The following is a 26294-nucleotide window of genomic DNA, read 5'->3' on the forward strand; positions in this document are numbered from 1 at the left end:
GGAGGGTGGGTGGGAGGAGGTATATTCTAGGTCGCTGTGGGAGTCGGTGGGCTTGAAATGGACATCAGTTACAAGCTGGTTGCCTGAGTTGGAGACTGAGAGGTCCAGGAAGGTATGTGCTGGAGATGGCCCAGGTGAACTGAAGGTTGGGGTGGAAGGTGTTGGTGAAGTGGATGAACTGTTCGAGCTCCTCTGGGGAGCAAGAGGCGGCGCCGATACAGTCATCAATGTAACGGAGGAAGAGGTGGGGTTTGGGGCCTGTGTAGGTGCGGAATAGGGACTGTTCCACGTAACCTACAAAGATGCAGGCATAGCTGGGGCCCATGCGGGTCCCTCAAGTTAAAGATTTTAATTTGTAAGCTCCAGATCAGATAAGTTTGGCTTCAATCGTGAAGATGTTATTTAAAGCTGAGGAATACTCAGTGTGTGAATACTCAATGAGGAGACTATAAAACACTTAAGACTGAGAATTGAAAACAACAGTTGATTCAAAATTAGATGTGACAGAACAGGGAATTACCTCTGTTTGATTACTATAAAGGGGTGCTGTTGGGATGGATGGAATATGTTATAGTATGTTTGCAATATTTCAAATTGTGTTCATCTAGTCTATTTTAACTGATTTGCTTTTATATAATGTACTTTTGTTTTATTGTTAAAGCCAAATCTGCAACATTGCATGCTTGTGCATCAGAGAAGGACCACCTCATTAAATAGAAACAAAGCAAAATATGATGTATCAAGACAGAAGGATCTCTCAGTCTAGGATCTGACTTGTACCATAATAACATTATCTGGGATTATGGCAATTTTCCTTTGTTAAATGTACCAATTGATACCTCATTGAGGAGATGAAAGAGTCAGAAATGAAGGAAGAGAAAGAGAGCATGAAGAAAGAAGGAATATCAAAGTAGAGCAATAGGCAGATATAACTGATGGGACGAGAGGGTGAAGACAAACTCTTTCAAAATTTGATAAATGAATGGTAGACAAAAGCATGAAATGTTTGTCAATAATACCTTCAATAGTGATTTTAGGCAATTATGTAGAATGTGACAGTGTGCCACCTTATTCATATTTTTAGAGAAATAAAACCTTTAGACAAAGGAATAACACAAAGGACCTTTTGGCATTGTCAGGCAGTGATGCAAAAGTACATACAGTTGAAGTGACACTTTCAGTATTGAACACTTAAAATTTTTAACTCTAAATTGCAACCCACATTTCATTCTTATATATTTGATAATTCAAATATTGTATAATTCAGTTTTTTGGGACAAAAATGTATTTAATTAGCAGGAATGCAATCTAATTTCATCCAAAGGTAATGTCTCCAGCAAATCAGTGCTCTGCTCTTGATTAGGAACTCACATTCCATAACAGGGCTGGAGCTTAACATCTTCTGATTCCTAGGTTAAGAGTGCTCGTTGTGAGTCCAGCTGCACTCAAAGCCCTGTTGGCTATCATCAGTACAGACCAGCACCTTGTTGAACAATGTGCTGAAGGGCTACCAATAGCTATGGGACTGTTGTCCCCCTGAATCAGTGAGGAAATGTGGAAATAAAAAAGAACGTATGATTATACATACCGTATACTCCTCTCTTTTGATTGCAAACACACTTAAACCTGAAAGAAGAGATTATGTTTCATCGAAAATGGAAAAGTAAAAATGAACAAATTCATTTTTTTAAGTAGCTATTCTCACCTGGAATAACAATTGACTGTAGTGGCATTACTTCAACTCCATGGGTGGGATAGCTTAATGGGGAATTGGGTTGAGCTATGATTATGTTCTTCAACGGTGATTCATTCCTGCATAGAAATAATTAATTAAGTACCACTTAATTAATGAGCGATGTTTTCATTTGCAATAAGCTTGAATCAAATGTTTCTAATTTTCTCTGAATCTCCAGCTAAAATTGTATGAACTTCAAAACGTTATTGTAACAGCTGAAACACTACCCATTAAAATAAATAGTGGCACCCATTCCATTTTCAACTCGACCTCTTTTGAAAGGAATAGGCCATTGGGCTCATGTTCAAGTTTAAACCATCTCTCTCAAAGAGATTTGTTTGTTTTATTTTCATACTCATTCGGTGGAAAATAGATCTCTGTTAAGATGGCTCTTGGGTTGGCCGCTCCCTATGGAGCAGCACTGCTGTTCAACCCTATCCTTGGCCATCTGTTGCTCACTTTTGAGTTTTATCTCACCATTTTCTCTCTTCTACTGTTTATGTTTCTCTGATCCTAATGGAGTGTGAATTTTAGCCTTAACTCTGCCTTACCCTAGAGTTTAAAGTTGTCACTGTGCACTTCAGGCTGTACATCTCACTTTTTAACCTCAGTGAGCATACAAATCTTTATATAAACTTGGCTTATCAAATTCCTTCCCTTCTCTGAATGTTACGGCGACACTTCTCCCTTGTACTACCCTGCAACATTCAGCTGTTGTGTCTAGGATTTAGTGGTCAATTATATAAATATTGTAGAAGCCTTGCCTCTTCTCTTCAGACCTCATAATCACCTTTTCTCTTTTAGCATATCTCCTTTCATTTCTCAACTAATTACTGCCTCAACATTTAATCCCACCTCAACATCTTTACTTGCCTGCTACCTTGTGTTTGACTATCTCCTTGAAAAGCCTAGACTGTCTCTTCATGCTGGCCTTTACATTTTGGAAGAGTTTCTTGATGTATCAATTGCTACTCCCTTATAAGCAATATCCCCAGCTGCCACATCTTATTCTCTTGCTGAGCTTCCTGCCCATTGTGCCTGTCGAGATTTAATCTTTCCAAATTTTCTTCTGCCCCCGTAATCCATCCTAATGCTGTCTCTGGTACTCTGTCAACATAAAGGCTATTACAGTCCTCATCCATACTAACCTCCAGAATGTCTATTAACATGTACAAATGGTCCTTGCCTTCAATGAGATTGTAGTCGATGATTGTATCATGGCCTTGACGAAATTGACAGAGAGATGATGACCCTCCCATACATCCCTTAAAAAAAAGACTTCCCTGTCTGGCTCTACATTCTGCTGTTGGGCCAGCCCATATTGCTGCAACTTTGGCGTTGGCCTAATCACTAAATCGTGTCCTGCAGTGACCCCTATTCCTCCTGCAGCTCCTCCTTTGAGTACCTCACCTTTCTCTATCACATTTGCCATTTGTAAATTATTGTGTTGTCTGCCAATTACCTATTTACCACTCTAAATTTTTAATTGCAATATCTATCTACTGTTGCCTGTTAGCTTCTGAATGAATCACTTTGCATCCTTAAATATTTTAACACCAATCTCAACTCATTACCTCTCTCTCAAGACTCCCTGGATTCACTGTCTTCCAACTTTCTCCATTTTCTCCTTTCACATAAGTTCCACCATTCAAATTCGTAGCTGGCATGACCTTACTATTCTCATTGTGTCAATCGCAAGCCCGTAATCGATTATTTTCTTGTATTGCTTTACATCCACATCTCCCCTTCCACTCAAAAGTCCGCTTTCTTCTGTGTGCATCCATTATACATTTTCTCACCCAAGTCACTTAAGATTGCACTTTAAAAATTTCAGCTAGTTCCCCTTCTCTCCATCAACCTTAGTACCATGACAGCTACTGAAGCACTGAATCACAACCTGGTCATTCTTCCTGGCATGACTCTTATCTCAACTCTCTTAAGTCCTTGATCACAGGCTTGAAAGTTTATGACAGACATTGAGTACAGGTATTAACTTGGCTGGCCTCTATAAAGTATGACTGTGTCTAACTCCTTTCCACTAAAATGATGCTATGCTAGGATCAGAGATAATGGGAACTGCAGATGCTGGAGAATCCAAGATAACAAAGTGTGGAGCTGGATGAACACAGCAGGCCAAGCAGCATCTTAGGAGCTCAAAAGCTGACGTTTCAGGCCTAGACCCTTCATCAGAGAGAGGGGTTGGGGAGAGGGTTCTGAAATAAATAGGGAGTGAGGGGGAGGCGGATCGAAGATGGATAGAGGAGAAGATAGGTGGAGAGGAGAATATAGGTGGGGAGGTAGGGAAGGGATATGCCAGTCCGGGGAGGACGGACAGGTCAAGGAGGCGGGATGAGGTTGGTTGGTGGGAAATGGAGGTGTGGCTTCAGGTGGGAGGAGGAGATAGGTGAGAGGAAGAGCAGGTTAGAGAGGCGGGGATGAGCTAGGCTGGTTTTGGGATGCAGTGGGGGGATGGGACGAGCTGGGCTGGTTTTGGGATGCAGTGGGGGAAGGGAAGATTTTGAAGCTTCTGAAGTCCACATTGATACCATTGGGCTGCAGGGTTCCCAAGTGGAATATGAGTTGCTCTTCCTGCAACCTTTGGGTGGCATCATTGTGGCACTGCAGGAGGCCCATGATGGACATGCCACCTAAGGAATGGGAGGGGGAGTTAAAATGGTTTGCGACTGGGATGTGCAGTTGTTTATTGCGAACTGAGCGGAGGTGTTTTGCAATACGGTCCCCAAGCCTCCGTTTGGTTTCCCCAATGTAGAGGAAACGACACTGGGTACAGATTACCACATTGGCAGATGTGCAGGTGAACATCTGCTTGATGTGGAAAGTCATCTTGGGACCTAGGATGTGGGTGAGGGAGGAGGTGTGGGGGCAAGTGTAGCACTTCCTGCGGTTGCAGGGGAAGGTGCTGGGTGTGGTGGGGTTGGAGGGGAGTGTGGAGCAGACAAGGGAGTCATGGAGAGAGTGGTCTCTTCGGAAGGCAGACAAGGGTTGGGTTGGAAAAATGTCTTGGGTGGTGAAGTCGGATTGTAGATGGCGGAAGTGTCAGAGGATGATGCGTTGTATCCGGAGGTTGGTGGGGCGGTATGTGAGGACTGGGGGCTTCTCTTTGGGCGGTTATTGCAGGAAATGCGGGAGACACGGTCAATGGCGTTCTCGACCACTGTGGGGGGGGGGAGTGTTGCGGTCCTTGATGAACGAGGACATCTGGGATGTGCGGGAGTGGAATGCCTCATCCTGGGAGCAGATGCGGCGGAGGCGAAGGAATTGGGAATAGGGGATGGAATTTTTGCAGGAGGGTCGGTGGGAGGAGGTGTATTCTAGGTAGCTGTGGGAGTCCATGGGCTTGAAATGGACATCAGTTTCTAGCTGGTGGCCTGAGATGGAGACAGAGAGATCCAGGAAGGTGAGGGATGTGCTGGAGATGGCCCAGGTGAACTTGAGGTTGGGGTGGAATGCGTTGGTGAAATGGATGAACTGTTCAAGCTCCTCTTGGGAGCAAGAGGCGGCACCGATACAGTCATCAATGTAAGGAGTAAGAGGTGGGGTTTGGGCCAGTGTAGGTGCAGAAGAGGGACTGTTCCACGCAACATACCACGTAATGCTAGGATCATCCTGGAATGTACAAGCAATACCTACCTTTTTTTCTACATTGAAAACCACCTTCTTAAACAACTCTCCCTGACACCTCCAATCCCATCTCGAAAAACAAGTGCAATGGGCTTATGGTGATTTTCATTACTCAGCGTGAGACCATCTATTCAGCTGCATCTGCCGCTTACCAAGATATTTGCAAGAACCATGCGCTTATATAAATCATTGCACTCCAAAGAAAGAAAGGGAACATTTCTCATTCCCACCTCTCTCGATTCCTCCTTTTCTTCTAAATGTCACATTGCTTGTTATCTTGCTGATTAATAGTCTGATATGGCTGTAGCTAAATTAGTATGTGTCAATCAAGTGGTCAGTCTGATACAACTAGACTATTTTATGGAAGCTGCAATCCAGCAGATGCTGGTGTCCAACTGAGACATCTCAGTCTTGAGAATTGGAGTTATTCACTGCATCCACATTCACCTGGTTGAGCGTTTGAATGTTGTAACTTCTGACACAGAAGTGAGACCTCTATCATTTGCTGCTATTCTTCTGCTGATCTAATTCCTTTTGATATTTCATTGTGTTATTCAGCTGGAGCATCCCTTAAGGAAATGAATTCCACAGTTTTCCACTCTTTTCATTGGTAGGCTTCTGAATTTTGCATTAGTGACTATGTGATATTTTATGGGGTCTCTGTCATTTGCTAGAATAAGAAATAATGTCACTTAAGAACCTTAAGGCTCTTAAAGTCAGAAGCTGGAAAGATGTTTGCCTTAGCTGGGCAGACTAGAACTCGGATTCATCATCTGAAAATTAGAGATCAGCCCTCTGGATTTGAAATGAATACAACTTTTTCTCATTCAACAGTTTGTCACTCTTTGGAATTCTCAACTCTACAGAACTGTGGTTGCTCAGTTAATGAAGATATTCAAATCAGATATCAATCAATGTTTAGACACTATCAGGGCTTCATGATGTAGCCGAGATAAAAAGAAGAATCATTATCTTATTGAATAATACAGCAGGGATTCTACCCTTTCTGTTTACTTTTAAAATTTGGATTAATAACGGATTAGGAAATAGGAACCTTCTGAATTTAGAGTTGAGACGCATAGCTGAGGAGCAGTACAGGAAGTTCTAAACAGCCTCCTCATTGGTCACATTTGGAATTTTGGGAAATCAGCTGCGACAGTCACTATGCAAACAACATCTTCAAAATTACCTCTTTCTGTGTTGTTCAAACTGTATTTTTCTTCTCTTTTCGATTGCTAGCATGTCTTTCTGATCGTAAGACTTTGTTAAAGGTAATGGTGCCCCAATGTTACAGCTGCAATTATTTTTTTCATTAATCCTGTTGAAGATTTAAAGTTGATGTTAGCCAGTGACAAATGAAAGGTAACATATTCAGGTGTTCACTTATTTTCACCTATTCACCGTGCATTTCCCAATTCATGAGACTGATCCACTTAATCATTGTTATGACCCTTGCCAAACTCATTTGTAAATGTTTAACATCAGTCATAATTATTGATATCTTCAGATAAATGGTTAAGTGGCTTGAATTCCTTTACAGTGACATAGCTTACTCTGCCACTTCATTTTGTTCATAAACTCTCAGATTGACAAATACATGAGATTGAGACACACACTCAGTGAGCAGAGAACTTTCAAATCAGAAAGCCTTTGTCTTATTGCAGCCTCAACTATAAATTCAAAAATCAGCAATAATAATAATAATTAGCTGCAAACTTCAGGACCACAACAATGACAGAAACAGACTACTGCATTTTATAGGGGCACAATGAATTACTGACAGGTTTGACTTGACAATGTTAGTGGAGAATGCAGAGCTTCCGTGTCCTTTTGTGGAGCAGAGGATATTGATGAGGGACTAATCTACCAGTATACAACCAACCAGCTGATGTGGAGTCAGTGTCTCAAATTTGTGCAATAAAACACAGGATCCATCTTTAAAAAAAACAGAAGAACTGTGGTTACTGTAAATCAGGAACAAAAATAAAGTTGCTGGAGAAGCTCTGGTGACCCTTCCTCCGAACCGGAAGGATCACTGGACGAAATGGTAACGCAGCTTTTTCCTTCACAGATGTTGCCAGGCCTGCTGAGCTTCTCCAGCAACTTTGTTTTTGGATCCATCTGCATTGTTTGATCATGAAGGGAGAGGCATTAAGATGAAAAGATAGACCCTGTAGTAGCATTATTTAAAACGTCAAGTACCTTGATTATTTGTAATACTTCTATTGAAAAGTGTCTTACAGTAATCTGGAACATTGTTGGAGATGTTTTCATGAATTTTTGCCTTTGGTAGAAGGTAATGTCTCAACCCCGCTGGGATGGCAGAGAAGATGGTGACTTGTCCATACAATGTCTGCAACAGTTATGAGGGCAGAGCTGGGAGGGAATCTTGCTCTGCAGTATAATACAAAGATGGAATAGAGGCTGCCCAGACACTGGGTTTTATGTTATTCCTTTGGTAAGTTGGTGGCTGCCATTCCCATGCTCTTCCATAGCAACAGGAAGTTGTCAATGCACCCCATATCTTGATGTGCTTTCCTATTCAGCAGTTGCCTGTATGTTCCTCCATCAAGGTTTTTATCTGCATTCTCTTTATTAGTACTTATCTTACCTATTAGTGAATGGGCAAACATATCTGGCTGCACCCTTGCCTATATGACTTAGAATACAGTGCTCCCAGTTTTGTACCAATTTTCAAGGTCATGGAGCACCGATAAGCTGTTGCCCATGAGTGCTCGGGCTGTTCCACAGGACAAGGCTGTTGCACACTTTCGTCCATCTGTAGCTTTTGTTTGTAGGAAGTACTTGGGAGCCTAGAGACAGGAACTTATCGGGAACATAAACAAAGAACTGCAGATGCTGTAAGTTTGAAACAAAAACAGAAATTGCTGGAGAAATTCATCAGGTCTGGAAGCGTCTGCAGAGAGAAAGCAGAGTAAATGTTTCGAGTCCAGCGACTCTTCTTCAGAACTTGGAGGGTATGTTTCGTACAACAGAAGTGGGCAACAAACGTCAGGAATGATGCAAATGCATTTTGAGAATTGCAGGGATGAGAAACTTCAGTTATGGAGATAAATTAGGAAAGGTGGATCTTGTTTTCCTTGAAGAGGAGAAGGCTAAGAGAAGATTTGATGTTGGTTCAGTCGACAGTGATGAAGGTTTTCAAAGATTACAAAGGGTCCTTGACCGAATGGGTCAATGGGCTGAAAAATGGCAGATGGAGTTCAATCTGGATAAATGTGAGATATTGCATTTTAGTAAAACAAACAAGGTTAGAGCTTGTACAATTCATGTTAGGGCCATGGGTAGTGTAGTACAGAAGGACCTAGGGGTGCGGATACATAATTCTTTGAAGTTTGTGTCACATATAGACAGGGTGGTTAAAAAGATGTTTTGCATGCTTGCCTTCATGGCCCATTCCTTGAGTATAGGAGTTGGGAATCCTGTTGAGGTTGTACAGAACATTGGTGAGGCCTCTTCTGGAATACTGTGTCCAGTATAGTTATAGGAAAGATGTTATTGAGCTGGAGAGGGTTCAGAAGAGATTTACCAGGATGTTGCTAGGTATGGGAGGTTTGAGTTGTAAAGAAAGGCTGGATAGGCTGGGACTTTTTTAACCGCAGCACAGGATGTTGAGAGGTGACTAATAGAAGTTTATAAAGTAATGAGGAGTATGGGGGTAACGTTAATGGTAGCTGTCTTTTCCCTAGGACATGGGTTTCAAGATAGGGGGCACATTTTTATGGTAAGAGGAGAAAGATTTAAAAAAAAGACATGATGGGAAAATCTTTTACACAGAGGGTGGTTCACATGTGGAATTAACTTCCTGAGGAAGAGGTGGATGTGGGTATAATTACAACTTTTAGATAAGTTCATGAATAGGAAGAGTTTGGAGGAATATGGGTTGGCGCAGGCAGGTGGGACTAGTTTAGTTTGGGATCATGTTTAACATGGACTGGTTGGACCGAAGGGTCTGTTTTCATGCTGTACGGCTCTATGATTCTTTGACCATGACGGGGCTGGACAAAATAGAAAAGGAGAAATGGTTCTGGCTTGTAAAATGAACGTGAATGAGGAGAACTGAAATTAAATGGACTCTCTGTGCACAGTAGCCATTCAATAATTCTGTGTTGTGGGTACTGTGGTGGAAAACAAGATGCCCAGAATTTCACCATCAGTAAATTGCCCACCATGCCAGATACTGGGGTTGAGTGTGAGCTGAGACCTGACAAAGTATGTTAGTGAGGAATATGCCATCACCCTCAAATGTTCTCCAGCTCACTGAATGCTATAGATCCCATGATGCAGGGAACCTTTTCCTTCCTGCAAGTGAAAGGGCAAGGCATTGGTGGTTGTGTAGTACAGTGTTGAAGTGCTGCATAGCTGGAAGCTTGTGAAGGATGTGAGAGGAGTGAGTGTGTGTGGTTGGCAGCAAAAGTAGGTGTGTGAAGATGAGGTGTGGCATTTCGATGTTAGGTGTGGGCCTGAGTTGAAGATAGTGCTATTAGGAGAGCAATGGAGATTTTTAATTGGGACTTTTATATAAATTGTTCCACAGAATGTGAGCGTCACTGGCTAGGCCAGCATTTATTGCCTATTTCTAACTGGCCAGAAAGCAGTTAAGAGTCAATCACATTGCTGTGGGTCTGGATTCACAGGTAGGTCAGACAAGGTAAGGATGGCAGATTTCCTTTCTAGAAGGACACTAGTGAACCAAATGGGTTTTTGCTGACAATTGACATTGATTTCATGGCCATCATTAAATACTTACTTCCAGATTTTTGTTTCATTGAACTCAATCCCCAGATCATTACGGGGGTCTCTGGATTAACAGTCTAGTGATAATATCAGTAACTCAAAGCCTCCCCACCTAGTTTATGAAGAATAGACTGCCTTTACCACAAAGTTGACAAACAATGCTGCTTGGGTCCCCCCTTGAATAAACAGCAGCATTCAACAACCTACAGCAATGCAGTCAGTGTCTGGCTTTGTGTCACCATATAGATCTATCCATCATCTAAAATGGGTAGATGAATTTTAGCTGGCACTTTGACCAGACCAGGCAACGGCAGGTTGTGAATCTTGATGCCAATATCCAAAGCATAAGGCTAATCCATTTCTAGATGATTGCTTTCTCCTGCCCAATGTAGTGTGCTTTGCAAAAGCTGTATCGAAACTTGAACCAAGAGGAATCATGGGAGAAATTCACCATTGGTTGGAGTGGTTGGAGTCATACCTATCACAAAGAGAGATGGTTGTGATTGTTTGATGCCTATCATTTGAGTCCTGGGACATCAATAAAGGACTCCCTCAGTACAGTGTCCTAAATCCAACCAGCTTTAACTGTACCATCATTGACCTTTCTTCCAGCATAAGGTCAGCGGTGATGAATGATTCTTATATCAGAATGATTCATGTCTCTGCCAATACCGAAAACAGTGTCCGTAGCAACCAGATCTGGACTGTCAGGTGTGGGCTGATAAGATGGAAGTAACATCACACCACACAAAGACCAGACATTGACTACCTACAGTAAGAGAGAATCTATCACCCTTTGACATTTAATGATGGTATCATCACTGAATCTCCCACCATGAACATGCTGGTGTTTACTATTGCCCAGAAACTGAATTGGCAAGCCATATAAATGCTAGAAACTGGGAAGTCTGTGATGATTAATTCAGTTCCTGTTAACTTAATGTCTGTCAATTATCTACAATTATCACAATTCAAGAGTAAGGCGAAATTCTTCCTAATAGCCTGTAAAAAAATACTGCTCCAGTAACACTCAAGAAGCTTAACATCATGGAAAAGGTAACCTGCTTAATTGGCACTTCATTCACCCCCGCCTTGAACATCCCTTCTTTTCCTTATTAGTCAGTCCCTTGGGATTGAGGATGACTTTCCTTCGTTTGGGAGTTGTGGGTCATATGGTCACTAAATAGTCCAACGCTGGATCTACAAACGTGCCACAGATGGGCAAACTGATGCTTCCTGAAGGGAGAGGGTGAGATCCTTGGGTTTCATACATTCCTGCTACTGATGTTTTCTTTTCATCTGCGCTGTCAGTGACACTACAACTTGTTGCTTCCCTTGCAGATGTGTTGTGTTGTTAACACTAGGACATCATTCCTGAGCCTATGTTGCCTAATCCTGTTAGAATGTTATAGGCTTCCCTGAGATCCTCCTAAACTCCAGTCAATATAGCCCGAACTGATTCAGGCTCTGCCCATACAACCGTCCCACCATCCCAAGAATTGGTCTGGTAAATCTTCTGTGCAATCTCTCAATAGTCAGAACATCCTTCCTGAGATACAGAGACCAAAACTGCATGTAATGCTCCAACTGAGGTCTTTCCCAATGACCTGTATAGTTGCAGGAAGACACCCCTACATCTGTAGTTGAATCCTCTGGCAATGGAGGACGTATGTGAGTAACTGAGGTCCAAGCATTGAATTTTGTGGTATGCCAATAGCCACTGCCAGCCATCTCGCCTGAGTTGAGTTAGCTTAACGTCAGTTAAGGTGGGGAAAAAATTGAAGTCCATTATAAATGAGATGATAATGGATACTCAGAAAACAGTAATGAAGTAAGGCAAAGTTGGGCTGGGTTTGTGAAAGAAAAGTTATACTTAACATTTACTGGAGTTTTTTGTGGATATAATTGGTAGAATAGATAAGGGAAAGCCAGTGGATGCGGAGTATTTGGATTTCAAGAAGGCTTATAATAATGTCTCGCATAAGAGGCTAGTGGGTAAAATTAAAAGACATGGGATTGGGGTAATATAATAGTATGGATTGAGAATTAGTTGACGGGCCAGGAACAGCGAGTGAAAATAAATTGATCTGTGACCAGTGGTGTACTGCAGGCGTCAGTCTTGAAGCCCCACTAATCATGATATATATGTAAAAGACTTGAATGAGGAAACCAATTTCTAAACCATTTAGAAATGCAACACTTCTAAATTTGGTCATGGCACAAAACTAAGTGGGGTTGGAAATTGTAAGGAAGATTCAATGAAGCTTCAGGTTGATTTAGAAAAGAGAGCATGTGGGCAATGCATAGCAGATCTAAGCTATATATGGCATTATACACTTTGGTGTGAAAAAACAGAGAGACCAAGTATTATTTAAATAGTGCTGTAATGGGAAACATGGATGCACAAAGGGATCTGGGCGTCCTTGTACACCACTTAATGAAAGTAGAAAGGTAGGTACTGCAAGTGATTAGTAGGGCGACTGCCATTTTGTTGTCCATTGCAAGAGGATTTAAGTTTTTTTTCTCTATTCATTTGTGGGATGTGGGCATCACTGGCTAGCAGCATTTCTTGCCCAACCTTAGTTGCCCTTGAGATGGTGGTGGTGAACTGCCTTCTTGAAGTGCTGCAGTCCACCTGCTGTAGCTTGATGCACAATGCCATTAGGAAGAGAATTCCAGGATTTTGACACGGCGACAGTGAAGGAATGGCGATAGATTTCCAAGTCGGGATGGTGAGTAGCTTGGAGGGGAACTTGGAAATGGTGGTGTTCCCATGTCTGCTGCCCTTTCCTTCTAGATAGAAGTGTCATGGGTTTAAAAGGTGTTCTCTGAGAATCATTGGTGAATTTCTGCAGTGTATCTTGTAGATAGTACACACTGCTGCTACTAAACGTTGGTAGAAGGAATGGATACTTGTGGATGTCATGCCAATCAAGTAGGCTGCTTTGTCTGGGATGATAACAAGCTTCTTGAGTGTTGTTGGAGCTATACTCATTCAGGCAAGTGAGGACTATTCCATCACATTCCTGAATTGTGCCTTGTAGATGGTGATCAGGCTTTGAGGAGTCATGAGGTGAGTTACACTCCACAGTATTCCTAGCTTCTGATCTGCTCTTGTAGCCACTGTCTGAGTCCAGTTGACTTTCTCGTCAATAGTACCCCCCAGGATGTTGATAGTGGGAGTTTCAGTGATGGCAACACCATTGAATGTCAAGGTGCAGTGATCAGATTGTCTCTTGTTGGTGATAGTCATAGCCTGGCATTTGTGTGGCATGAATGACACTTGCCACTTGTCAACCCAAGCCTGGATATTGTCCAGATCTTGTTGCATTTGAACACGGACTGCTTCAATATCTGAGGGATCATGAATGGTGCTGAACATTGTGAAATCATCAGCGAACATCCGCACTTCTGACCTTATGATGGAGGGAAGGTCAGTGATGAAGCAGCTGAAGATGGTTGGGCCTATGTCACTACCCTGAGGAACTCCTGCAGAGAGATCCTGGAAATGAGATGATTGACCTCCAACAACCACGACCATCTTTCCGTGTGTCAAGTATGACTCCAGTCACGGGAGAGTTTGCCCTCTGACACCAATTGACTCCAGTTTTGCCAGGACTGCTGATGCCACTCGTGGTTAAATGCAGCCTTGATGTCAAAGGCTGTCACTCTCACCTCACCTCACCTCTGGAACTGAGAGAAGTAGGGATGTCTTATTGTAGATGTACAGGTTCTTGGTAAGACTGCACTTGAAGTATTGGAAAGGACAGAGTTGTTCCAATGGCATGGGCTCTGGCTTAATCATGTTGAAACCATAGGCCTGCTGAATCACATAACCAGGGCTATGGATAGGGCTTTAAACTAAACAGTGAGGAGGGGCATTCAATTGCATGAAAATATGGAAAAAGTTAAAGGTGGGACAAAGGTATCAGCAGAGATTATTAAAGTTCCCAGAACAACATGCAGGTTCAATTGACAGTTAGGAAGACAAATGCAATGTTAACATTCTTTTCAAGAGAGCAGGAAATGGTTAAGTCATCTAACTTCAGGCAAAACGGATAAAAGGGTAACTATGAGAAGGGAAGCAGTCAACGTAGGACCAAGGGTGTTGTATTTAAATACATGCTGCATTCTAAACAAGATAAATGAGCTTATAGTGCAGATTGAAATTGGCACAGCAGAAATTCATCCCAAGGAAGAAGAAACATACCAAAGGGAGGACAAGGCAACCATGGTTGACAAGGGAAGTCAGGCACAGAGTTAAAGCAAAAGGAAAAGCATACAATGTGATGAAGATTAGTGGCAAGCCAGAGGATTTAAAATTTAAAAACTAGCAAAGGATAACTAAAGAAGCAGTAAGAAGTGAGAAGATGAAATGTGAGGGTAAACTAACTAGTTATATAAAAGAAGATTGTAAGAGGTTTTTTTTAGATATGTGAATGATAATAATGAGGCAATGAGTAGATTTTGAACCACTGAAAAATGAGGCTGGAGAAGTTGTAATGGGGAGCAAAGAAATGGCAGAGAAACCGAAAATGTACTTTGCATTAGTCTTCACAGTGGAAGACACCAGCAACATACCAGAGCTTCCAGAGAGTCAGAGGCAGAGGTCAGTGTAGTGGCCATTTCTCAAGAGAAGGTGCTGGGGATGCTCAGAGGTCTGAAGTCAGCTAAATAACCTGCACCAGATCGACAATACCATAGACTTCTGAAGGGGAACACTCAGGAGATTGTGGAGATATTAGTGGTGATCTTTCTGGAATCACTGGAGTCAGGGAGGGTCCCAGAAGACTGGAAAATAGCTAATGTAACATCTCTATTTAAGAAGGGAGGTAGAAGATGGGAAATTGTAGGTCGGTTAGCCTGACCTTGGTCTGGCATGGGTGGTGATTGGCTGACTGGCAGAAAGTAGAGAGAGTGTGGATAAAGGAGTCTTTTTCAGAATAGCAGCTGATGACTGATTGAGTTCAGTTCAGGAGTCTGTGTTGGGACCATAATTAATCACATTATACATTAACGATCTGGATGAAGGAACTGAGGGCATTTTTGCTAAGTTTGCAAATGATACAAAGATAGGTAGAATGATAGGTGGTGTTCAGGAAGTGGGAAGGCTGCAGAAGGACTTGAAAAGACTAGGACAGTCGGTAAAGAAGTGGCAGATTGTGTGAAATTTTGGAAAGTGGGAGGCTATGCAGTTTGATAGGAAGAATACAGGCATAGACTATATCTTAAATGGGAAAGGTTTCAAAAATCTGAAGCACAAAAGCACTAGGAGCACTACATCAGAATTCTCTTAAGGTTAGGAAGGCAAATGCAATGTTAACATTCATTTTAATAAGGCTACAATACAAGAGCAGAGATGTACTGCTGAGGCTGTATAAGGTTCTCGTCAGATCACATCTGGAATATTATGAGCAGTTTTGGGCCATGTTTCTGAGGAAGGATGTGTTGGTGTTGGAGGGGATCCAGAAGGTGTTTGCAAGAATGATCCTGGGACTGAAGGGCTTGACATATGAGGATTGGTTGAGGACTCTGGGTCTGTATTTGATAGGGTTTAGAAGGATGAGGGGAAATCTCATTGAAACTTACGGAAAACTGAGAGGCCTGGAATTAGTGGATTGTAGAAGATATTTTCACAAGCCACAAAGATTACGAACCAAGGCCACAGCTTCAGAGTGAAGGGATGACCCGGTAGAACTGAGATGAGGGGGAATTTCTTCAGCCAGAGGGTGGCAAATCTGTGGAACTCATTGCCAAAGAGGGTTGTGGAGCCAAGTCATTGAATGTATTTAAGAGAGAGATATAGTTTCTTAATTTGTAAGCAGATCAAACATTACAGGGTGAAAGCAGGAGAATGGGATTGAGAAACATATCAACCTTGCTTGAATGATGGAGCAGACTTGAAGGGTCAAATGGCCGCATTCTGGTTCCATATTATGATCTTATTGTGCAGATTTTTGGTGTCCGAAGAAAGGATATCTCTTCAATTAAGGGAGTGCAGGAAAGTTTACTAGGCTGATATTGAGGATGGCAGTGTTATTGTATAAGAAGAGATTGGTTCAACTGAGTCTGTATTCACTGAACTCCAGGTGGCTGATAGGGAATCTGAGTAAAATGTATAAAATTCTAATAAGGCTAGATGAGCTTGTAGATTTGCTCACCGAGCTAATATGTTCGGTTGCAGACATTTTGTCACCCCACTAGGTAACATCGTCAATGTGCCTCTGGTGAAGCGTTGGCGTCTGCCCCGCTTGTAATTTATATGCATCAGGGATGTTGGCATTACATGCGGCTCTGTTTTTCAGTGGGTTGTATATCAGGTCCAGTTCAATGTGTTTGCTGATGGAGTTCCTGTTGGAATTGACGGGGCTGAGTTTGTAGTTGTCACTTCCAATCCGGAGGTCAATGCCAAGTTGTCCATTAATTTTCGTTCCTTGAAAGTAGGCAGGCCTTGTAATTGGCTCTGGCAGCTTGGAGGATACTTCACTTATTGAAATAATATCCAAAGGATGCCAAAGATCTGCAAAAGCCAATAGCTCTTGGGTGGTAGCAGAGTGGGGAAATGTAATGGGGAATCACCACCAATGTTAAAAGTACTGTTCAGTAATAGAATTATTGCTGATATTTTCATTTCTGATAAAGGTAACTAGAATCTTTAGATGTAAAAGAACATTCCTTAGCTAGTTCCAAGACAGTATTAAGAATACATCTTAACCTTGCTGCAATGGGATTACATTCAGTACATAATTAATATCCAACTAGGCTTACCAGATTTCTCTGTATGGAGACAGAAAGCTTAGCTTTTCCGGTGGTGTGAGATTCAAGTGCCAGTTACCACTGTGCTTCTTAATTTTCACAACAGGAAGTAAACTGCTCGGCGTGGTAAATTTCGTATAAATGAGCATTCCGAGCCAAAGTATCAGCACCGACACGGATATGATTAGGGAAGAAATTCTGAAGAATTGGTGCATGCTAAAGAAAAACAAACAAAGTTAAGGGTTAACTGAAGCAACACAGGTGAAAATAGTTTTAAAATCATTAAAATGATTTGTACAATATTGTAATGATACTTATTAATCAGAATTTCACATTTATTTTGCTTTAATTTGTCCAAATTTAACTTAATGTGGTACATGACTAAAAGATGTTGTAGTTTTGAAGGAAATCTTATAATGTGCCCCTCAGTTAATCTTAAGCAGGTGAATTTTAGAATCCGGGCAGGTATACTGTGTATAAATGTCAACCCAGCATAGAAACCAGTGAAAGTTTTAAGTAAACACATCATTTGTACAATAGGTGTCAGTCTTTGGTAGATTATGTTTTGAGTCAGCCAATTTGGAAAACTCGGGATATTATTTACCTATTTGGAAATGAATACTGCTCGTTGGCTTTTGCGTCTCTGGATTAATTGGTGTTTTATTTTCCCTGTATTCCTTTTCCTTCTTTTTCTTAGTCAATACTGTGCTAACTTTTCACTATTTCTTTCCACTGTCATCCATTTTGTTTTCCATTTATTAAATGTCTTCCCTTTTACTTTCACATTAAAAGTTTCTTCCCTGGAGCTGAGACACATGCTGTCCAAAAAGAGCCTGTGATTAACTAAATGTTCCTCATGGTATTGCTCAGCAAATGGGAAGTCTGATAGCTTACTGATTTATATGGTTATCATATGATCTTTTATGGTTACGCGTGCATCTATGTAATTGTGAGCAATTTTCTCAAACATAACAGCTACAAGAACAATTATCTGTCAGCCCCATTCCAATGGTGTCAGTTGCTTCAATGAAACAAACCTTGGAATTTTTTGTATCTTCTGCAGAGGCATCATGTTCCATTATACTGTGGAAATATTGGCATGAGTTTTCCAATAGGAATAATAGTGATGTAATCATAATTTTGCATTAGTAGCTATTAAGAATAGGAGTTGGGATGTCATATTGTGGGTGTACAGAGGCATTGGTTTGGCCACTTTTGGAATACAGCGTTCAGTTTTGGTCTTCTTGATATAGAAAGGATGTTAGTAGACTTGAAATGGTTCAGAAAACATTTACAGGGAGCTTGCCAGGGTTAGAGGGTTTAAGCTATAGGGAGAGAATAAGTAGGGCTGGGGCTATTTTCCCTGGAGTGTAGGAGCCTAAGGGGTGACCTTATACAAGGTTATAAAATCATGAGGGGCACGGATAGGGTAAATAGACAGGTCTTTTTCTCAGGATCGGCGAGTCCAAAACTAGTGGGCATAGGTTTAAGGTCAGAGGGTAAAGATTTGAAAGGGACCTAAGGGGCAACTTTTTCACACAGTGGGTGGTGCATGTATAGAATGAGCCGCCAGAGGAAATGGTGGAAGCTGGTACAATTACAACATTTAAAAGGCATCTGGTTGGGTATATGTATAGGAAGGGTTTAGAGGGATTTGGATCAAATGCTGGCAAATGGGACTAGATTAATTTAGGATATCTGGTTGGCAAGAATGAAGGATCTGCTTCTGTGCTGTATATCTCTATGATTCCATGACTCCATAATAATAATAAGCTCAAATTCATTCCGACAAAGTATCATCGAAGTTAAACTGATTGATCCGTATGTTTGGGGAATAAACAGTGGTGTTCAGCCCTGTCATTCCATGGTCATCCTCTTGGGCAGGTACATACAATGTTAAACATCAATATCAGCAAATTGTTGCCTGAGTTGCCTTCTTTACGCACTCTATATTTAAACAAAAGCAATTCAATGAAAATAGCAGATAAATTTAGGGCCATCTATTAAGGCTCAAGTGAATTTTTAATGGTCTTCTTTACTGACAAATAATGAATCTTACCAAAAATGTGAAGCATCTTATCAGATTTTAATTATAGTTGAAAAATTTTAAAAAAGTCAATCTTTTTACGAGAGATAATGGGAACTGCCGATGCTGGAGAATCCAAGATAATAAAGTGTGAAGCAGGATGAACACAGCAGGCCAAGCAGCATCTCAGGAGGTCCTGAGATGCTGCTTGGCCTGCTGTGTTCATCCAGCTTCACACTTTATAATCTTTTTACGAAATGTTTTTTGTTACTTTTGTTTTTCTCTTTCAATTTTTTAAAATAAAATTCTTCATTCAGTTTTCGTGCCTCACCTTAACTGGAAACAACTTTTCAAAGCGCATGCTTTCTCGTTTAGATTCAACACATTCATTTTTTAAATCGCACTGCAGAGCACATGTTAAAATTATTACTGTCAGACAGTGTGCTGGATCCATTTACTGAGCACTTCTTTGTATTGTTCGTATTGAAGCCTTTGGGTGTGTTGAGAGTTATGGGTGTGCCGATACTGATGAATTGGAGCATGCAAGAATGGAGATAGCTGACATTATGTTGCATTTTTAAGATATTTAATGAAAAGGGAGATGTTTGGAGAAATGCATTTGTAAGTACAATGTACATTCTGACCTCCATACTTATGCGACGTTCACTGAAAGTGCTTTGCATTTAGAGGGAGAAGCTACTGAAAACCTCCACATGAAACAAGTCCGATTGAAAGAAAGCAATTAAGATTTTCTTTTCCATCACTGCTGTTTGGCAGGGCGGCCAGTTTAGATGCCTGTTAATCTATATTTAGAGGAACTGGCTTTGATTTCATTTCAGAATAATCTAGGAATGAACAATTTTTTAAACTGAATTCAGAAAACATGAGAATGGGCTCAGAAGCATGTTTAGTTCCTCCAATAGAAGGAGTTCCAGACAGTTCAATGAACCAGTCATCTTACTGGAAGAAGTTAGTTTTTGAATCTTCCAAGTCAGGATAATTTGATCAGCAATCTGCAGACTATTAGAACTGAGAAAGCTTAAATTCTCAGATTTGTGAGAAATTCTTGTCAGTAGACTGGGAAAAGGCTCACTGAATTGCCAAAGTAAGGAGTCAGTTAGGTAGAAACTTGAGGTGTTGAGTTGGGGAAGCAGTTGTCCTGGACTTGAGAGTCTGCAATGGGTAATATCAAGAAACATTTTGGGAATCCTACTTTTTCTTCTTTTCTGTAATAAATCTCTATTCTGTCATTGAAGAAAAACATGCAGGCTCACATGAGATAGTAGGAATTGTAGTTGACGGAGAATCTGAGATAACAACATGTAGAGCTGCATGAACACACCAGGCCAAGCAGCATCAGAGGAACAGGATAGCTGACTTTTCTTCTGAAGACACTTCTTCAGAAAAAGTGCTCATCCAGCTGTACATCTTGCTATCTCAGGCTCACATGAATATGTTTTGTTGGATGATCACTACATTAACCAAATAAAATAAAACATATTATCCATCAAGCCAGATTTCATTTGGGGTTTGACTTATTCAGTAGGTATCATAAGCTGGGGTTACAACACTGTTCACGTTTTTTATTCTATTGATGATCTTGAAAGTTAGGTTCAGAAAACCATTGGAGAAATGAAGACCAATCTAGCAGGAGTGCAAATTCATCAATTGGATTGGTTCAAGAAACATAGAATTATTTGATGTTTTTGAGAAGAATTGTAACTAGGGTTGTTCACCGACTTTCTCACTGAGCTGGTGTGTTTGATTGCAGATGTTTTGTCATCTTGCTAGGTAGCATCGTTGGTGTGCCTCCGGTGAAGCAGTTTTCTATCCTGCCTGTTATTTATAAGCCTTGGTTCACTGGGATAGTCGGCATTACTTCCAGTTCTGTTTTTCAGTGGTCTGTATATCAGGTCCATTTCAACGTGTTTTTGGATAAAGTTCTGGTTGGAATGTCAGGCCTCAAGGAATTCCCTGGCATGTCTCTGTTTGGCTTGTGCAATTATGGATGTGTTGTCCCAGTATAATTCATGTCCTTCTTTGTCCATGCGTATTGAGACCAGTGAGAACTGGTTGTGTCTCTTGGTGGTTACTTGGTGTTTGTGTATCCTCATTGTCAGTTTTCTTTCAGTTTGTCCGATATAATGTTTTTCACATTCCTCGCATGGTATTTTGTCATTATGTTAGTTTCATTGTTGTGGTATAGGATTCTTTATGTTCCTCAGTTGCTGTCGCAGGGTAGTTATTCGCTTGTGGGCTACCCTGATACCTGGGGGTCTGAGTAGTCTTGTAGTAATCGCTGACAACAGGGTACACCAGATTAGTTTATAAAGAAAGGCAACACTTATGAACCGGAATCTTAATTACTCCAGCAACCACCTCCACACCCATAAACAGAGCTGCATCAGGACATTATTCAAACAAGCCACAACACACTGCAGCAACCCAGTAATTGTGCAAGGCAGAACTGGAGCACTTATAAGGGGTTTTTAAAAGGAATGGATATTCAAAAACGTTCAGTTTGCCATTATGTCTGCAACATACCACAACAAGAGGACACAACACGGCCAGGCACACTAGGCAGCCCACTGAACTTCCAAGACATATCAGAGATGACCACAAGACTACTCAGACCCCTATGTATCAGGGTAGCCCTTGAACCAACAATCACCCTGCCACAGCTACTGACAAATGTGAAGAATCCCATACCAATAAAACTAACGTAATATACAAAATATCATGCATGGACCGTGAAAAACATTACATAGGACAAATTGGGAGAAAACTCTAAGTCAAATTTCTGATGAGTTTGCCATGATTGTAGGCAAATTGCCTTTGTATGAACATGCCTTTTGATTTTACCTCTTAGAGGCTGTATGAAATTCCCTTTGGAAAGTGACTGTTCTACCTCCTTCCATGCCCTTTCAGGCAGTCCTTTCCAGACCTTAACCACTCTCTGTTAAGAAATTCTACCTGTCTCTCACCTGTCTCATTTAACAATCATTGGAAACAGTTTCTATTTTTAAATTAAATAAATTCTCACGGTTTTGAACATGTTATTTAAAATATTGTCTTTAAATTTCTCTGATGGTTGGGCTGATCGTTGTAAAATTCCCCGACACTGTCCTGTCTGAAAAGTTGCTGGTAAGGTGGGTACAACCAGAATTGGATACCAACAAAGAACTTTTATTTCCCTACCTTATACGTAAACAACTGATGGAAAAAAAACAATGAGACAAATATAAAAGCAGTTCATTCAGTCAAAGTATAGCATAAAAGCAGGATTATTTTCTCATTGGTTTGCTTCTTGACAGAGCTTTGCAATTAACACTATGTTTTGCTTTTTCTTTCAGAAAACAGTTATAATATCTGCTCCCAGCATCGTTCACAGAAACACACTCCAAATCACGATAACTCATCATTTCACTATTTTCCTCAGGGTGCCACCGGTGTTTCTGACAAAAATGTTAAATCTGTGTCCTCAGGTTCATGATCTTTCTGCGTGAAAGAGGTTCCTTCTCTTTTTCTTTTCAGTAAATTTGTTAAAGATTTGAAGACTGCTTTCGAATCTTCTATTAGCTTCACTGTCTGCAAGGGCTCCATATTACTCAACCTTTCCAACACTTTGTAAATGAAAAGACAACATGAGGAATGCACACAAGCTGGATTTTTGGCTTATGCACTCATCTTAGATGAATTCTTCTCAGAGGTGACTTTACATATGTACGTAAGATTGTTTACAGAATAGCTAGACTAAATCTAAAATAATGCTTAAAACATGTAACTGTGGGAGCAGACAACAGGACACAGGTTCAAAATTGTAAAGTATCAGGAAACTCAGAGAAAATACCGAGGCCTCCTGGTAAATTGCAGAGGCGACAGAGTGTGTGCGTGTGTTAGACAGAGTGTGTGTATGACAGAAGGTCTGTGTGAGTGTGTTGAATCTGTTTGTGTGAGAGAGTGTGTGTTTATGTGTGCTTGTGTGATGAATGGACACCGTGCAACAATCGCCAGATAGAGGGACACTTCAGTGGTCAAGGACATTTGCCCTCAGATCTTCAGGTAAATGTCCTCCAAGTTGGACTCTGGCAAACACAAGAATGCAGATTTGTCAAGCAGAGGCTGACAGCCAAGCTTGGTACCCATGAGGATGGCCTCAACCAGGACCTTGGGTTCACGTCGCATTATAGGTGACCCCATCACACTACACACTCTCACATGTACACAAATACACACACATTCTCACACAAACACACTCACACACACATACTCTCACACTCATGCAGACCCTCTCTCACACACATAGACTCACATACACACACTCAAGCACATTCTCTCTCAAATATGCACAAACACACATACACACACACGTGCAGACGCGCGCACACACACACGTGCACACGCGCACACATAGATGCCATGTGCACCCTCATATAAATCTATGGAGTGAATTTGCATTTGCAGATATGTAATTGCAGATACGTTCTATTTTTTACAAAAAGCACACAATTTGCCAACAATGTGGCATTTTATAAATTTCTACTTTGGAAATAAAACCAGTCTGACCCCAAGCTGATACACAGCCAGGTTCCAAACAAGGCTTTACACCTAATATTCATTGTCTGACCTGAAATGTCACCTCTGGAAACTGGTAAGTAAGATCTTTAGTAGTTGCAGGGCAGTGACTTGAAAGCAATTCTGGGATTTGCATTTTAATCCTTTCTAACTGACTAAAGATTTAATCGTCATTTTAGGTTTGTTCAGCACATTCGCATCAGTTCTATGACCCTTTGAACTTTGCTTGAAAATTGTGTGTCTGATGCCACCTCTCTCACTGATAACCTGAAGAAGGCATGAGACATCGAATGCTTGAGTCTTCAAATAAACTTTTGGACTATATAAATGTAGGTGATGTTGCTAAGTGAATTTAGCTTGGTTAACAATCTTTGGAAAAAGTTAAAAGCCAGTGTAGACAATTTAAGTGTTCATTGCTGTATGCACTACAGTAGAAGACAAGAGAAAAGAGATAAAATACATTTCAATCAGTACGTTTGGATTAGTTTTGCTACACCAGACTGAAGGCTGTGAATTGTATAAATGCCACCATTATGTGGCTCACAAAGTGAGCATGTGGAGAGAGGTACAGTACCTACCAGATACCTTCATTTTGACTGAGAAAACAGCAATTTAATTAATGTTCAATTCAAATGAAATTTAGCATCTGCAATATTTTGATGTTGCATGAATTTGAAATGATCATTATTGAGAATGAGCCTGCGCAAGTAACAAGGATCACTGTATTGTGGGCTCAGCCCTGTTCAGAGAGGTTTGGCCACTCTGAGTTCTGATTTTTACACTTACAGCCTTTTATTTACTGGTTGCTGTTTTCTTCAGAATTATGTGACAAGGTAAACTTCAGAACTATAATAACTTCATGGACTGAAAGATTGGGGGGTGGGGTGAACTATAATAACTTCATGGACTGAAAAATTGGGGGCAATGTGAACTATAATAACTTCATGGACTGAAAGACTGGGTGGTGTGAAATGATTTTCTGATACGCCTTTGGCTTAGAGGGACTGGAATGAAAATATAGCAAAGACGTGACCCCAATCTCAACCGATTCCCACATCCCTGTCATGAACCCTAAAGAGAGAGAATATAAAGATGAATAAAACTAAGTTTAAACTGCAGTACTTTATTTATCTGATAAAACAGGAGCACCTGGGTAAATGTATTTTTGAGGTAATAAATTGTTTGAAGTGTCTGTGCCGAATGTTTCACAGACAACAAGCTCGATGAGTTTTGGAAGGACAACTTCGGATTAAGGATTTGTGCAAAGGTGAAGCTGGAAATAAGAGCAGAAACTGCCTCAATTTTTTTTTATTGTTTCTGAGCTTTAGATAAACTATGAAGCAGATTATTGGAATTGTATGGTTGGCTTGGTTTTTACAAATGAAGTAGGGAGTCAGCAGCAGTGACCCAGCGCTCAAAGAAGGTGAACATGATGTGTAAACATAACCATGATATGTATAGACCGACAGCACTGGGAGACACGTCCACCCACACCTTTTGCAATAATTTTACATGCAATTTGCAAGTCAGATCCATTTGTGCTGATGATATGCACAGAACTTCAGATCACGCTCATTTAACATCAGAAGTGACTTAAAACCCTATCGAATGTCCTGTAGGAAACAAAGGATGCAAAACAGGGATCGCTATGTGAAGTACAGGTAAAGTATCATTTGAAAACGTCCATCATGGGTTAGTACCAATAATTCTGTATCTCTCAGGTAGTCAAGTAACCATCATGGTGTCCTAGCATTTATAAGGAATTGGTCAATAGGTTGTTTAATCAGGAGGATCACACGATTGAGGGGAAAAACAGGAAGCACAGAAGTTAGGTAAGAGATGTTGCAGGCATTAATGGTAAAGGCATTTCTACAAATCATGGTCTACACATCACTAATATAAGCGATTGATTAAATCAATTAACTTCTCAGATTAAAAGTATAATAGGTGCGATCAATGATAACACTAAACTTAGATGTCAGGCAGGGGGCACCACTAATAGTGCTGCATTTCAAATCACTGCACAATTATCAAGTGAACAATGAAGTAGAAAAGAGCGGTCAACATCAAGTAAATGTAGCTTAGTGTCGTATAAATGACATTTGGACATGAGATGCCCAGTTAGGGGAACATTTGGAAGGAATAAATGGGATTCTGTGGAAGGCTCAGGTTACATGTTATGGTTCAGTAGAATAGTTGGAGAATCAAGGCTCATGTTAAAACATCAAGGAACATTCTTGGTGGGATAACAGCTGGAACTGGGGAAGTAACATACACATGGCCACATGGGTTTGTGCTGTTTCATACCATGTTATTTTGTTTCTTTGTGTACTTGGGTCTATCTTATTACTGTTATTTTTTGCCATTAGCACCAGCAATAAATGCAGTTGGTGAAAAGGGAATTAAGACATGATAATCTTAAAGCTACATGGGTGAAGCCTTATTAACCTACTTCTGGTTTGTGATTTATTTACTGATCATTATTCTGTAATTCACTTATTGATTATTGCTTTGCATATACCTGTACCTTATAATGAAATGATGCATTTTTCAGTTGTATAGGGTGTAACAATTCAGCTTGGATATTAACCGAGATAGTGGAAAGTGACGAATTCCAAGTGTTTGTTCATCAGATTAAAAATAACAAATGACGAGGAAAGGCTGTGACCATGTAAAGATCAGAACTTTAACAACTGTGGAATGAAAGAATCAGCAATAATTATTTCTGAAATAAACTGCTTCCCAAGGATCAAAGGGGCAAAAGAAGCTGTTATAAAGGAATTAAAAGCAACATGGTCATTC

General features: G+C 40.8%; 1 protein-coding gene across 15 annotated transcripts in view; it reads right to left on the bottom strand.

Moving 5' to 3' along the window:
- LOC125466109 (beta-1,4 N-acetylgalactosaminyltransferase 2-like) overlaps positions 1–26294 on the bottom strand; it is an 82958-nt gene that overhangs the window by 32309 nt on the left and 24355 nt on the right. For 14 of the 15 annotated variants that reach the window (XM_059638708.1, XM_059638701.1, XM_059638702.1 and 11 more), the window contains exons 3-6: positions 16904–17107; positions 6567–6695; positions 1706–1812; positions 1589–1626 (exon numbers count right to left, since the gene is read on the bottom strand). In XM_059638708.1, the coding sequence (XP_059494691.1) occupies positions 1589–1626; positions 1706–1812; positions 6567–6695; positions 16904–17106 (477 nt within the window). In that variant the 5' untranslated portion in view covers position 17107. The remainder of the gene's footprint in view (positions 1–1588; positions 1627–1705; positions 1813–6566; positions 6696–16903; positions 17108–26294) is intronic. The other variant, XM_059638710.1, reaches the window with a different exon arrangement.

This window comes from Stegostoma tigrinum, chromosome 31 (genome assembly GCF_030684315.1).
Source record: "Stegostoma tigrinum isolate sSteTig4 chromosome 31, sSteTig4.hap1, whole genome shotgun sequence".
Lineage (NCBI taxonomy): Eukaryota > Metazoa > Chordata > Chondrichthyes > Orectolobiformes > Stegostomatidae > Stegostoma > Stegostoma tigrinum.